The sequence below is a fragment of the Scyliorhinus torazame genome, chromosome 29 (genome assembly GCF_047496885.1).
Source record: "Scyliorhinus torazame isolate Kashiwa2021f chromosome 29, sScyTor2.1, whole genome shotgun sequence".
Lineage (NCBI taxonomy): Eukaryota > Metazoa > Chordata > Chondrichthyes > Carcharhiniformes > Scyliorhinidae > Scyliorhinus > Scyliorhinus torazame.
The window spans coordinates 6,204,504-6,220,258 of record NC_092735.1 but is presented as its reverse complement, the minus strand read 5'-3'; the positions used below and the strand labels follow the sequence as shown (position 1 = coordinate 6,220,258).

General features: G+C 52.5%; 1 protein-coding gene across 2 annotated transcripts in view; it reads left to right on the top strand.

Moving 5' to 3' along the window:
- The window catches only part of LOC140403829 (zinc finger CCCH domain-containing protein 7B-like), a 143,453-nt gene that overhangs the window by 112,705 nt on the left and 14,993 nt on the right, over positions 1–15,755 (top strand). For both annotated transcript variants that reach the window (XM_072492001.1, XM_072492000.1), the window contains exons 17-19: positions 769–845; positions 3,274–3,407; positions 11,503–11,608. In XM_072492001.1, the coding sequence (XP_072348102.1) occupies positions 769–845; positions 3,274–3,407; positions 11,503–11,608 (317 nt within the window). The remainder of the gene's footprint in view (positions 1–768; positions 846–3,273; positions 3,408–11,502; positions 11,609–15,755) is intronic.

Here is a 15,755-nt window from a genome sequence, read left to right as displayed (position 1 = left end):
GTGGAGGTGTTGAGTTTGGGTATGGTGCTCTTTCCAAGAGCCGGTGCAGACTCAAAGGGCCGAATGGCCTCCTTCTGCACTGTAAATTCAATGATAATCTATGATTAATCTAGGACAAAGGTTCGGCACAACATCGTGGGCCGAAGGGCCTGTTCTGTGCTGTATTTTTCTCCAATCTACTTCTGCTGTTCTAACGCTATCCTCCCCTCAGTTCACAATGCTTCCAGGTTTTGCGTCATCCCCCACATTTTGAAATTGCCTGCAACATCAAAGTCTAGGTCATTAAAATCACGCATTCACCTCCCACCATCTGGCCTGGGCTTGCGAAATCCTACCAACTGTCCTGGCTTGAGACAATTCACATCTCTTTAACTTGTGATTATCCCTCTCTCCAGTCGCACCGTCTGTACCTGTAAAGACTTAATTACCTGCAATGACTCACATTCAAAGTATTGTCTTGCATCATTGGCTTTGTCTATATATGTGTTTGTGGAACCCACCTCTTCACTCATTTGATGAAGAAGCAGCGCTCCGAAAGCTAGTGACTCCAAACAAACCTGTTGGACTTTAACCTGTTGTTGCACGACAGCTATGAAGCTTCAGTATTCCACATGGAATCGCAGTGAAGTAGAAACAGGAAACTCTGGGAATGCTCAGCCGGCCACGCAGCATCTGTCGAGCGGAGCAGAGTTCGTGTTTCCGGCCGGTAATTGCCAGCACCCGCGGAGTTTTGCTTTCCCGTTGCAGTGACCTCTTTTTGTCTCGCAGGGATCACGCATGAGGAGATTGTGCAGGAGTCGGTGAAGCACTGGCTGAGCGTGGAAGCAAGTGCGGGCAGAACACAGGTACATTGTCTCGGGTGAGAGGCAAGAGCCATTTAGCGGCCTGTTTTATCCGTGACAACAGCAACCTGCGATGGTACAAAGTCCCAAGGCGCCCACTGTCGTGGTATTGAACACAATGTGACACCGAGCCTCAGGAGTTAGTAGGGCCCGCGAGAAAGGTGGGGTGGTTTAGGGATGAAATTCCAGAGCTTAGGGCCAAGGCAGCGGAAAGCACGGTCATCAGCGGAACACCAGTGAAAATGGGAGGCGTGTAAGAGACACGAGTTAGAGACTTGCAAACGCCAGAAGATCCCAATTTACGGCATTAAGTAGCTTTTCCAAATTCAGCACAGGCACTTGGCAATAAAGAACTAGAGTATTGCTGGAGTGTGGTTGCTCAAAGCTACATATAATCACATGGAGGGACCTGTCCTCTGCAGATGGGGGGAACATGTCCAAGCATTGCACCTTTACTGAATTAAACATTCACGCAGGGGCACAAGTTTCCTGGTTCAATTTTCATGGCAACACCTCGACCAGTCGCTTTGACAACCAATCCGCACTCTTTTCCCATGCACTATAAACAGTTGCATCCTTTGAAATTTGGCGTTCTTGGCTCTGCCCTGATGAGTGCAAGATGAAAAGATTTGACAGCACATCTCCTTTTTCAGTGATAATCAAGACACTTGTCCCATTCGCAGCTTGCTGAGCCTAATACCGCGGATAAAAAGATTCCGAGCTCCTTGCACCTGATTCTCCTCCGCACAAGGGGGCTGCACGGTAGCATTGTGGATAGCACAATTGCTTCACAGCTCCAGGGTCCCAGGTTCGATTCCGGCTTGGGTCACTGTCTGTGCGGAGTCTGCACGTTCTCCCCGTGTCTGCGTGGGTTTCCTCCGGGTGCTCCGGTTTCCTCCCACAGTCCAAAGATGTGCGGGTTAGGTGGATTGGCCATGATAAATTGCTCTTAGTGTCTAAAATTGCCCTTAGTGTTGGGTGGGGTTACTGGGTTATGGGGATAGGGTGGAGGTGTTGACCTTGGGTAGGGTGCTCTTTCCAAGAGCCGGTGCAGACTCGATGGGCCGAATGGCCTCCTGCACTGTAAATTCCATGATAATCTACGACAAGGGAAATCGAGCAATACCTTTGAGACCAAATAGAAACATTTCTATTTGGGGCAGCACGGTAGCACAAGTGGATAGCACTGTGGTTTCACAGCGCCAGGGTCCCAGGTTCGAATCCCAGCTGGGTCACTGTCTGTGCGGAGTCGGCACGTTCTCCCCGTGTCTGCGTGGGTTTCCTCCGGGTGCTCCGGTTTCCTCCCACAGTCGAAAGACGTGCAGGTTAGGTGGATTGGCCATGCTAAATTGCCCTTAGTGTCCAAAAAGGTTAGGAGGGGTTATTGGGTTACGGGGATAAGAAGGAAGTGAGGGCTTAAGTGGGTCGGTGCAGACTCAATGGGCCGAATGGCCTCCTTCTGCCCTGTATGTTCTCTGTTCTATTACCTTTACATTGGGTGGCACAGTGGGTTCCCGCTGCTGTCTCACGGCGCCAGGATCCAGATTCTATTCCGGCCTTGGGTGTCTGTGCGGAGTCTGCACGTTCTCCCGTGTCTGCGTGGGTTTCCTCCGGGTGCCCCGGTTCCCTCCCACATTCCAACGGTGTGCCGGTTAGGTGGATTGGCCATGATAAATTCCCCCTTAGTGTCCAAAAGGACAGGTGGGGTTACTGGAATCGGGTGTGGACCTGGGTTTGTGCGCCCGTTCGGAGGGTCGGGGCAGACGCGCTGGGCCGAATGGCCTCCTTCTGCACTTTAGCGATTCTATGATTATTTCCCTGGCAGCTAGAGGAAACAAATGATGATTCGGCGGAGCACCACCTTCAAATCAATTCCGGCTCAGGGACATTGTGAAAGGCGACCTGGATTAGGTTTTATTGTGACAATTCATTTTTTCGGAGTTTTCCCCCCCCCCCCCCCCCCGATTCAATTTCCCCGACTTCAGTTTTGCCAGGGCTCCTTGATACCACACTCGATCATTTGCGGCCTCGGTGCCAAGGGCTCTTGCTCTCACCTTGCGTCTTGAGTACAGCACTTTTGTCCTCCTTTGTACCAAGGCTGTAATTGAGATCAGGATCTGAGTAGCCCTGGCACAACACCAGCTGGGTGGGGTTGAGCAGGTCATTGCTGTGTACACACCCCTTGATCGCGCCGTCGCCGACACTGTCCGTCACTTTGCTGATGATGGGGAGGAAGCTGTTGGAGTTAGTCATTGGCAGGGTTGGATTTGTTCGACATTTTGTGGACGGGACATACCTGGGCAAATTGCCCCCTGCTGAGTCAGGAGGCCTGAGAGCAAGGCCTGAACAGCCAGGTCCAAAGATGGGGCTGCTTTGGCGGGACGGCACCTGGCAGTTCTGTCCTAATCGTTCTGTGTTCTGATTGGTTGAGGTGTCATCTGGAGCCGGCAAGGTATCCTCGCTGGGAATGAATATAAAGTTTGTCTGTAGCCAGTGCTGGAGGAACGGGCAGGTCATCGAAGCAGACAAGAGCCTCAAGTACTGCAGTGCCAAAATCCGACACGGGTCAGTCCACTTTCTCTCACTTCGAGACTTTTCATGGAATGGGTGGGCTGCGGGGGGGGGAAGGTAGTTCCTGGTGGGGGACTGCAGATGTGGCACGGAGCTGCCTGGAAATCCTTTCAGGGATAGCCTGTGGGACTACGGGTGACATTTCTGGAGTTGGGGTTGGCGATGTCTATTATGAATTGGTTAACAACTCCCCTCCCTCTGCTCACTCACAACTGTTCCAATTTCCTCTCCCTCTGGTTTAGCTCACTGGGCTAAATCGCTGGCTTTGAAAGCAGACCAAGGCAGGCCAGCAGCACGGTTCAATTCCCGTAACAGCCTCCCCGAACAGGCGCCGGAATGTGGCGACTAGGGGCTTTTCACAGTAACTTCATTTGAAGCCTACTTGTGACAATAAGCCATTTTCCTTTTCCTTTCCTCTCTCCCAGCTTCTTGAGCATCTTTATATCTCCCATATGTCCCCTGCCGTTCCCTCCACCCTATTCTCCCTCCTCATTCTCTAACACCTCTCTCTCTCTCTCTCTTTACCCCACTCTCTCACTCTCTTTCCACTTCTCTCTCATGCACTTCTCTTTCACACGCCCTGCCCCCTCCCTTTGGCACACAGCTCCCCCGTTTCCCTCTCTCGTTGCCCCTCCTCATTCGTCCACTCCCTCCCTTTTTCCGGCTCCCTCCCCCTCGCCACCCTCCCTCCCCCTCGCCGCCCTCCCTCCCCCCCCCTCGCCGCCCTACCTCCCAATCGCCTTGTCCCAATTTCTTCCCCCCGCCCCCTCTCTCGCCCCCGCCCCCTCTCTCGCCCCCGCCCCCTCTCTCGCCCCCGCCCCCTCTCTCGCCCCCGCCCCCTCTCTCGCCCCCGCCCCCTCTCTCGCCCCCGCCCCCTCTCTCGCCCCCGCCCCCTCTCTCGCCCCCGCCCCCTCTCTCGCCCCCGCCCCCTCTCTCGCCCCCACCCACTGTCTCGCCCCCGCCCACTGTCTCGCCCCCGCCCACTGTCTCGCCCCCGCCCACTGTCTCGCCCCCGCCCACTGTCTCGCCCCCGCCCACTGTCTCGCCCCCGCCCACTGTCTCGCCCCCGCCCACTGTCTCGCCCCCGCCCACTGTCTCGCCCCCGCCCACTGTCTCGCCCCCGCCCACTGTCTCGCCCCCGCCCACTGTCTCGCCCCCGCCCCCTCTCTCGCCCCCACCCCCTCTCGCCCCCACCCCTCTCTCGCCCCCACCCCCTCTCTCGCCCCACCCCCTCCTTCGCTCCCACCCCCTCCCTCGCTCCCACCCCCTCCCTCGCTCCCACCCCCTCCCTCGCCCCCACCCCCTCCCTCGCCCCCACCCCCTCCCTCGCCCCCACCCCCTCTCTCGCCCTCGCTTCCGCCCCCTCTCTCGCCACCGCCCCCTCTCTCGCCACCGCCCCCTCTCTCGCCCCCGCCCCCTCTCTCACGCCTCCGCCCCCTCTCTCACGCCCCCGCCCCCTCTCTCACGCCCCCGCCCCCTCTCTCACGCCCCCGCCCCCTCTCTCAAGCCCCCACCCCCTCTCTCACGCCCCCACCCCCTCTCTCACGCCCCCACCCCCTCTCTCGCCCCCACCCCCTCTCTCGCCCCCACCCCCTCTCTCGCCCCCACCCCCTCTCTCGCCCCCACCCCCTCTCTCGCCCCCACCCCCTCTCTCGCCCCTACACCCTCTCGCCCCCACCCCCTCTCTCGCCCCTACACCCTCTCGCCCCCGCCCCCTCTCTCGCCCCACCCCCTCTCTCGCCCCCGCCCCCCCCCTCGCCCCACCCCCTCTCTCGCCCCGCCCCCCCTCGCCCCCGCCCCCCCTCGCCCCCGCCCCCCCCTCGCCCCCGCCCCCCTCTCGCCCCCGCCCCCCTCTCGCCCCCGCCCCCCTCTCGCCCCCGCCCCCCTCTCGCCCCCGCCCCCCTCTCGCCCCCGCCCCCCTCTCGCCCCCGCCCCCCTCTCGCCCCCGCCCCCCTCTCGCCCCCGCCCCCCTCTCGCCCCCGCCCCCCTCTCGCCCCCCCCCCACTGTCTCGCCCCCCCACTGTCTCGCCCCCCACTGTCTCGCCCCACCCCACTGTCTCGCCCCCGCCCACTGTCTCGCCCCCGCCCACTGTCTCGCCCCCGCCCACTGTCTCGCCCCCGCCACTGTCTCGCCCCCGCCCACTGTCTCGCCCCCGCCCACTGTCTCGCCCCCGCCCCCTCTCTCGACCCGCCCCCTCTCTCGACCCGCCCCCTCTCTCGCCCTCGCCCCCGCCCCCTCTCTCTCGCCCCCTCCCTCTCTCTCTCGCCCCCTCCCTCTCTCTCTCGCCCCCTCCCTCTCTCTCTCGCCCCCTCCCTCTCTCTCTCGCCCCCTCCCTCTCTCTCTCGCCCCCTCCCTCTCTCTCTCGCCCCCTCCCTCTCTCTCTCGCCCCCTCCCTCTCTCTCTCTCGCCCCCTCCCTCTCTCTCTCTCGCCCCCTCCCTCTCTCTCTCGCCCCCTCCCTCTCTCTCTCGCCCCCTCCCTCTCTCTCTCGCCCCCTCCCTCTCTCTCTCGCCCCCTCCCTCTCTCTCTCGCCCCCCCTCTCTCTCTCGCCCCCTCCCTCTCTCTCTCGCCCCCTCCCTCTCTCTCGCCCCTCCCTCCCTCTCGCCCCTCCCTCCCTCTCGCCCCCTCCCTCCCTCTCGCCCCCTCCCTCTCTCTCGCCCCCTCCCTCTCTCTCGCCCCCTCCTCCCTCTCTCTCGCCCCCTCCTCCCTCTCTCTCGCCCCCCTCTCGCCCCCTCCCCCACTCTCGCCCCTCCCTCTCTCTCGCCCCCCTCCCTCTCCCCCCCTCTTCCCCCCCCTCCCTCTTCCCCCCCCCCTCTCCCCCCCCCCTCCCTCTCCCCCCCCCTCCCTCTCCCCCCCCACCCCCTCCCTCTCCCTCGCTTCCATCTATCTCTCTCATTGCCCCCCCCCCCCCCCCACCCCTTTCGGAACATAGGAACAGGAGTAGGCCATTCAGCCCCTCAAGCCTATCCCACCATTCAGTGAGATCATGGCTGATCTGTGAACTAACTCCATAGACCTGTCTTTGGCCCGTATCCCTCAGTCTCTTTGCATTTTACATTCTCCCCGTGTTTTCGTGGGTTTCGCCCCCCCGAACCCAAAGATGTGCAGGGCAGGTGGATTGGCCATGCTAAATTGCCCCTTAATTGGAAAAAAGAAATTGGGTGTGGATGTTGGGGAACTTGGGACAAAAAAGAATGTTCTGTTGAGAGTGTACATATTACAGAGAAGGAGGTGCTGGAGATATTAAAGCGCATCAAGGTCAATAAATCCCCGGGACCTGATGAAATGTATCCCAGGACGTTGTGGGAGGCTAGGGAGGAAATCGCGGGTCCCCTGGCAGATGTATTTGAATCATCGACAGCCACAGGTGAGGTGCCTGAAGATTGGAGGGTAGCAAATGTTGTGCCTTTGTTTGAGAAGGTCCGCAGGGAAAAGCCTGGGTGAGCCTAACGCCTGTGGTGAGAAAGTTGTTCGAAGGTATTCTGAGAGACAGGATCTACAGGCATTTAGAGAGGCAAGGACTGATTAGGGACAGTCAGCATGGCTTTGTGAGTGGAAAATCATGTCTCACAAATTGGATTGAGTTTTTTGGAGGGGTAACCAAGAAGGTAGATGAGGGCAGTGCGGTAAACGTTGTCTACATGGACTTTAGCAAGGCCTTTGACCAGGTTGTTGCATGAGGTTAAATCTCTCCGGATCCAGGGTGAGTGATAGAATCTACCTTTTTAGTCCATAACAAGTTTAAAGGAATAAATGACCCAAGATTTAAAATGGCTTCTTAAAATGTTTTGTTAAAAACCCACATTTCAAGCTGCTGAATCCTATGACAAACATATAGATAATGAAGCCAGTCAGACCAAGGACACGTTTTGCTAATTTAAAGTGTCTGGGCTATATTCCCAGAAACTGTTTACAAGACAACGGATAAGGCTCAGGAGAAAGACGTATTTCAATCACCCCATATTAAAATTTGATGGACGGACATCTCAATCAAATTGAATTAACTCTAATTACTTTAACCCAATCACAGCCAGAAAGGGGAGAGACATTGGTGATAACCATAACCTTAAAAAGTACTGCCGGTTTAAACAATTCATCCCGGAATCATCTGACTTAATTTCTGAAGCTAGGGCAGCACGGTGGTGCAGTGGGTTAGCACTGCGGCCTCACGGCGCCGAGGTCCCGGGTTCGATCCCGGCCCTGGGTCACTGTCCGTGTGGAGTTTGCACATTCTCCCCGCGTCTGCGTGGGTTTCGCCCCCACAACCCAAAGGTGTGCAGGGTGGGTGGATTGGCCACGCTAAATTGCCCCTTAATTGGAAAAATGAATTGGGTACTCTAAATTTAAAAAAAGAAAAAATAACTTCTGAAGCTACTTTCTGCACTTCTGCTTTGAACCGCCGTTTTGTTAATTTTCAACGTTTCTGTATCGTGTATTCAATTTGGAGAAAATATGAAGACCTGTAATTTGTGTTCAATTCAACTCAGTACTCTGTGTTTGTCTCGACGAAACAAACTTTCAAAAACTCTGCGTTTGCAAGAAAACTGACTTGATCAAAAGACATCTGAAACAAACTGAATAAAAGACAATTTACTTCACGCATGAAGCTCAGTTTCAAGATCTGTCGAGTAATCTATAAAGTGCGGGGACACATAAGATATATTAACCAAAGTACAGACCTATCAGAGAGGTAACCAATTGGAAACAAAATTGGCTCGGCGATCGAAGCAAAAGGGTGGTTGTGGAGGGTTGTTTTTGAAACTGGAGGCCTGTGACCAGCGGTGTGCCTCAGGGATCGGTGCTGGGTCCACTGTTATTTGTGATTTATATTAATGATTTGGATGAGAATTTAGGAGGCACAGTTAGTAAGTTTGCAGATGACACCAAGATTGGGATCTTGACCAAGTGGGCCAGTGGGCCGATGAATGGCAGATGGAGTTTAATTTAGATAAATGTGAGGTGATGCATTTTGGGAGATCAAATCGAGGCAGGACCTACTCAGTTAATGGTAGGGAGTTGGGGAGAGTTACAGAACAAAGAGACCTAGGGGTACAGGTTTAGCTCCTTGAAGGTGGAGTCGCAGGTGGACAGGGTGAAGAAGGCATTCAGCATGCTTGGTTTTATTGGTCAGAACATTGAATACAGGAGTTGGGACGTCTTGCTGAAGTTGCACAAGACATTAGTACGGCCACACTTGGAATACTGAGTTCAGTTCTGGTCACCCTATTATAGGAAGTGTTATGGGCGAGGTGTTTTCAGAACCCCAAAATGTATCATGGAGTTCAACCAACCTCTCCCTTTAATGGATTGTTGCTTTTGAAGCACACGGCTTGTTCCCCAGGTGTGGGATTACAATTTTTTTTTAAATAATTTTAATTAAGGTTTTCATAAAATATCAATAACAAAATGAAAAAGGAACCCAACAGGGTTAAGTACAAAACACAGTCTAGAAAAGCAACCCTCCATACCTCCCTCCCCCCTGTACATAAATAGGTGTGATATTACAATTATGGACACGTGGGTTTTTAAACACAAAACAATGTTCATTCTATGAACTCAACTTAACCTTTTAAATAAACATTGGATCCCTTAACACCCCTTACTTCAAAGATAACCCTGAAAATATTACAACACTAAATAATCCTTCAGTTATCCTTTTCAACATCCAAGAGACTTAACACCTTTAAACAGAAACACATCAGGTTAAACGCTTTACTATTATGACTTTAAATCACCCAAATGATCCAGAGATAGTCTTTCATGCAGAGATCACAGCTCACTGCAAACACAGACACTCCCCAAGCTCTTTTCCTCAAAACTGAAACTTCAAAATGGCTGAACTGAGCTCAGCTCCCCCCACTCTCTGACATCACTGTTTTCTTAAAGGTACATTGCTTAAACATCCATGTCTTCAAGGTACTCTCACATGACAGAAGGATATTGTTAAACTAGAAAGAGTGCAGAAACGATTTACAAGGATACTACCGGGGCTTGATGGTTTGAGTTAGAAGGAGAGGCTGGATAGACTTTTACCGTGGAGCGTAGGAGGCTCAGGAGTGATCTTATAGCGGGCTATAAAATAATGAGGGGCACAGATCAGGTAGATAGTTGACATCTTTTCCCAACGGTGCTGGGCCACTGTCCGTGTGGAGTTTGCACATTCTCCCCGTGTCTGCGTGGGTCTCACCCCCACAACCAAAGATGCGCAGTGTAGGTGGATTGACCACGTTAAATTGTCCCTTAATTGGAAAAAATGAATTGGGTACTCTAAATTTAAAAATGAATAAATAAATAAACATTTTTCCCCAAAGGCAGGGGAGTCTAAAACTAGAGGGCATCGGTTTAAGGGGAGAGGGGAGAGATACAAAAGGGTCCAGAGGGCAATTTTTTCACACCGAGGGTGGGGAGTGTCTGGACGAGCTGCCAGAGGCCAGGTACAATTTTGTGTTTTAAAAGCATTTAGACAGTTCTATTGGAAAGCTGGGTATAGAGGGATACAGGCCAAAGGCGGGTTATTGGGACTGGACGGCATAGACAAGTTGGCAGAAGGACCTGTTTCCATCCTGTTAATATCTATGTCTCAATGCATCTGAATCCCCAAGTCTCTTTGTACATCCACCGTACCTAACTTCTTCCCATTTAGAAAGTACCCTGCTCTGTCCTTTTTTGATCCACAATGGATAACCTCACGCTTGCTTACATTAAATTGCATCTGCCACAACTTTGCCCCTTCACCCAGCCTGTCAATATCTCCTTGCAATTTCATGCTGTCGTCTAGGCCGTCGACAGTGCCGCCTAACTTTGTATCATCCGAAAATTTGGATCTGTGACTTTCTAAGCCGTCATTAATGAATGAAGTGAATAATTGAGGCCCCAGCACCATGCGGCTGACTCTGAAATGGCCGAGCAAGCCCCTCCGTTCAAGGGTAATTAGGAATGGGCCACAAAGACTGGCCCTGCCCAGCGACACCCACATCCCGTGGAAGAATTTCTTTAACAACAAAAGGGGGTCCCCCATTTAACGCGAAGGTGAGAAGGAATTCTGCTCTCAGGGTCCTCAGTCTGTGGAATTCTCTCCCCCAGAGAGCAGTCGGGGCTTTGGGTCATTGAATATATTCCAGGCTGAGTTGGACCGACTTTTTTTTCTTTAAAAATAATTTTTATTAAGGTTTTCATAAAATATCAATAACAAAATGAAAAAGGAACCCAACAGGGTTAAGTACAAAACACAGTCTAGAAAAGCAACCCTCCATATCTCCCTACCCCCTGTACATCAATAATAAATTAACATTAACACCCCGACTTAACACAACTGGATCAACAAGGGAGACAAAGAGGAGGTGAGGCCACATTGGATCAGCTGGGGGGGGAGATCAAATTGAGGTCTACGAGATGATAAAAGGTATGGATAACGTGGAGCTGATGCTTCCTCTTGTGGCACATCCCAGAACGAGAGGTCATAGTCTCAGCATGAGAGCTAGCAAATTTAAAACAGATTTGAGGAGAAACTACTTCTCCCAAAGGGCTGTGAAACTGGAATTCGCTCCCCCAGAGTGCGGTGGCTGCTGGGACAGCGGGTAAATTTAAGGAGGAGTTAGACAGATTTTTAATTGGTAACGGGTTGAAGGGTTATGGAGAACGGGCAGGACGGTGGAGTTGAGGCCAGGAGGAGGTCAGCCATGATCGAATGGCGGAGCAGACTCGATGGGCCAAAGTCCCGAAAGACGGGCTTGTTGGGTGAATTGGACATTCTGAATTCTCCCTCCGTGTACCCGAACAGACGCCGGAATGTGGCGACTGGGGATTTTCACAGTAAATTCATTGCAGTATTAATGTAAGCCTAATTGTGACAATAATTGTTATAGATTTCCTAATTCCGCTCCTTTATCTTATGAACTTATGAGCTGTGATCCTGTCGAATGGTGCAAGGGGCCGAATGGACTCCTCCTGCTCCTGGTTCTTTGTGTGTTTTTGTATTCCTGGATCCATTTTATTCCACCTCTTTGGTACGCTTCTCCAAAGCGGTCATGACCTTCCTAAGACGTGGCGCTGCCCACAGTGGTGTACGAGCCTGTTTTGTTTCTGTGCAGATGGACCAAGGAGCGGCGGGTGATGCTGGTGATGTCGAATGAACGGAAGAAGTGGGTTGCCATCCGGCCTTTGCCCTCCTGCAGAAACATCCCACAGCAGTACGATGTGAGTATCGGAAAACGCACAGAATCTGCCCTTCCTGTGACTTTTTATGTTTTTTTCTTGCACAGCATCTCTCTGATTTATTTAATTCCACATCCAATGACAGAATGGGGTGTACAATCGCACCATGCAATACAGGGGCACTCCATCCTTTATAAGATCCAAGTCATATAAAAATTGGCAGCATTTCAAAAGCTTTAGTGCCCAAGGGGATGGATTTTTTTTCTTCTTAGAGGACCCAATTCATTTTTTCCAATTAAGGGGCAATTTAGTGCGGCCAATCCACCTACCCTGCACATCTTTGTGTTGTGGGGGCGAAACCCATGCAGACACGGGGAGAATGTGCAAACTCCACCTGGAGCCGGGATCGAACCTGGGACCTCGGCGCCGTGAGGCAACAGGGCTAACCCACTGCGCCACCGTGCTGCCCTGTCATTCATGATTTCTGACAATATTCCCTCCGCCTCCCTGGTTGAGGCTGTCAGACTCCAGAATGAGGCTGATTTGAGTCCTCTCGCAAGAGGAAGACACTCATCTTATCTCACTGCCGTCTGTAACTGGTCCTATTTCTAACATTAACAAAGAACAATACAGCACAGGAACAGGCCCTTCGGCCCTCCAAGCCTGCGCCGGCCATGGTACCTGCGTAAACTAAAACCGTCTGCACTTACGGAGTCCGTATCCTTCCATTCCCACCCTATTTGTCTAGATGCCCCTTAAATGCCGCTATCGTACCTGCTCCCGCCACCTCCCCAGGCAGTGCGTTCCATATATTTACCACCCTCTGTGTAAAAAAAACTTGCCTCGCACATCTGTTCATACCTTTTCCCCAAGCGCTTTAAACCTATGTCCCTTAGTATTTGACTCTCCTACCCCAGGAAAGAGCTTCTGACTTGTGGAAGCTTTGCAAACCAAAATTTGTAGCTTTGGTTTTTCAAGATGGGGCCAGTGGAGAAAGGAGGGAAGGGTGAGGAGAAGAAGAGGAACAGAAATCAAAACTGCTAGTCAAGCAATATACGTAAATAAATATTTTTGTGGCCTTGAGCTGGGGGGAGAATACGGAAAAAGTATGAGTCAGCGTTCACACTCAATGCAGTGACTCCTGCCAGTGAGTGAGTTTTTCTGACTTTAGAGAGTCCTGAACGATTTGCCGCTATGAAAGTGTGGCCACTGTCTTGCTCACAAACAGCAGTGTGCTAATGGCTAGATAATCTGTTTTTGTGATAGTGGTTAAGATATAAATATTGGGCTGGAGACTGGAAAGAGCTCCGCCCGCTCTTCAACATAATGCCTTGGGATTTGCTGAGAAGTCAGTGTGGCAGACAGAATTTGTGTATTTTCTCAATATTCGTTTGTACATAAAAGGTTTGTGTTTTTTTGCCCGCGAGCCTGTCCCAATTTAAATAATTCCAGCAGCAAACTTTTTGTGAGTTTCTTTTTTTTTTAAATAAGTTGTTACACGCTTGCCCTGGAGGTTTAAAATGCAACATTCACAAACTTGGTTCACAAAGATTAGACACAGATGAAGGTAAAACAATGCAGTTACAATTAATGATTGTCTCAGTCTCTTTTGTGGCAGACCTGTGGGGCGGGACTCTCCGCTCCCGCGCCGGTTGGGAGAATCGCCTGGGTCGCCGAATTTTTCCGCGACGTCAGTCCGGCGCCCTCCCAAGCGGCGAGAACGGCCCCGTCGAGTACCGCGCGGCGCAGGCCGGAGAATCGCCCGAGACACCCGAAATGGCGATTCTCCGGCACCCCCGCTATTCTCAGGCCCGGATGGGCCAAGCGGCCAGGCCAAAATGGTGGGTTCCCTCCGGCGCCGTCCACACCTGGTCGCTGCCGGCGGGAACAGCGCGGGAACGGTGGGGGGGGCGGGGCGCCCTGCGGGGGGGGGGATCATTGTATATGTTGTGATGCCCTATTATGTATTTTCTTTTATTCCCTTTTCTTCTCATGTACTGAATGATCTGTTGAGCTGCTCGCAGAAAAATACTTTTCACTGTACCTCGGTACACGTGACAATAAACAAATCCAATCCAATCCTGCACCGGGGGGGCGCCTCAAATGGGGTGTGGCCCTCGATCGGTGCCCACCGATCTTCGGGCCGTCCTCTCTGAAGGAGGACCCCCTTTCTTCCGCAGCCCCGCAAGATCCGTCTGACATCTTCTTGCGGGGCGGACTCAGAGAGGACGGCAACCACGCATGCACGGGTTACGCCAGTTATGCTGCGCCGGCCGCGTCATGTATGCGGCGCCGCGGAAGGCCTGGCGCGTGTAAATGACGCGACCCCGCTCCTAGCCCATTATCGGGTCCTGAATCGGTCGGGATAGGGGCCGTTTCGAGGTTCACGACGGCGTGGGCACTTCGGAGCGGGAGCAGAGAATCACGCCCGTGGTTTCTTAGATGAGTTGATGCTTTGGTTGAAATGTAGGTCCTGAAAAGGAGACAATTCTGAGTAAGCCGTGAGGCTCCTTATTGTCCAATTTCCAGGAGGTTGGTTCACAGGAACGTGAAGTTGGAATAGGTTTGGGGGTGGAGGGGAAGTCCTTCTCCCACTTTCCAGAGATTTCTCTATCACCTTGGCTGCTTGGCTGATTTGAAGCTGGTTTAATGGCTTTCTGATGGAACTCTGTCTGCATTACTGTTTCTTATTGTTATTTGGGACGGTAGCACAATGGTTAGCACAGTTGCTTCACAGCTCCATGGTCCCAGGTTCAATTCCCGGCTTGGGTCACTGTGCGGAGTCTGCACGTTCTCCCCGTGTCTGCGTGGGTTTCCTCCGGGTGCTCCGGTTTCCTCCCACAAGTCCCAAAAGACGTGCTTGTTAGGTGAATTGGACATTCTGAATTCTCCCTCTGTCTACCCGAACAGGCGCCGGAATGTGGCGACTAGGGGATTTTCACAGTAACTTCATTGCAGTGTTAATGTAAGCCTACTTGTGACACTAATACAGATTATTATTATATTTTTAAAACCGGGAATAAAATGGCTTCCTCACCATGTGACTTGTGCAGGTTCAACGTCCTTGTTCCATCCTGTGTTGTTTGATGCCTTGAAACTCACCTAGTCTTATTTGAAATGAAATGAAAATGAAAATCGCTTATTGTCACAAGTGGGCTTCAATGAAGTTACTGTGAAAAGCCCCTAGTCGCCACATTCCGGCGCCTGTTCGGGGAGGCTGGTACGGGAACCAGCCTGGATTAGGGACCATCATGAGACAACAGATGTTTGATGGGATCCATTCTCATTCATCTAACACACATTGAGTTTCAATCTTTCATTACCCATGGTGAAACATGACAAGCCGGCTGGAATGCTATTGTTCTTTGTAGATGGTCCATCCTTACATAAAGGGATGTGTGAATTCCTCGAATTGCTGTGAATGTCCATATTCATTTAGGTATTTGCTTGAGACTCGGGGCAGTCTGAAACTCAGAATGCGAGGGGCTACGTGGTTCGCAGAAGGCATTTTAATAGGCTGTTGGTGTTCAAAATGTTCAACTATTGGCTGAAATGGCCACTGGGTGGTTAGCACTACTGCTTCACAGCTCCAGGGTCCCAGGTTCGATTCCCGCTTGGATGACTGTCTGTGCGGAGTCTGCACGTTCTCCCCGTGTGTGCGTGGGTTTCCTCCGGGTGCTCCGGTTTCCTCCCACAAGTCCAAAGATGTGCAGGTTAGGTGGACTGGCCGTGATAAATTGCCCCTTTGTGTCCAAAGGTTAGGTGGGGTTATGGGAATAGGGTGGGGGCCTCGAAGGGCTCTCTTTCAGAGGGTCTGTGCCCGATGGGCCGAATGACCTCCTTCTGCACTACAGGGATTCTATGGTTCTATGATGTCATCTGGATCCAAAGAAACCAGAGTGTCGGGGATGTGAGGTGATGCATTTTGGAAGGTCTAATCAGGTAGGTAATATATAGAACCCTCAAGAGTATTGAAAGTCAGAGAGATCTAGGTGTACAGGTCCACAGGTCACTGAAAGGGGCAACACAGGTGGAGAAGGTAGTCAAGAAGGCATACGGCATGCTTGCCTTCATTGGCCGGGGCATTGAGTATAAGAATTGGCAAGTCATGTTGCAGCTGTATAGAACCTTAGTTAGGCCACACTTGGAGTATAGTGTTCAATTCTGGTCGCCACACTACCAGAAGGAT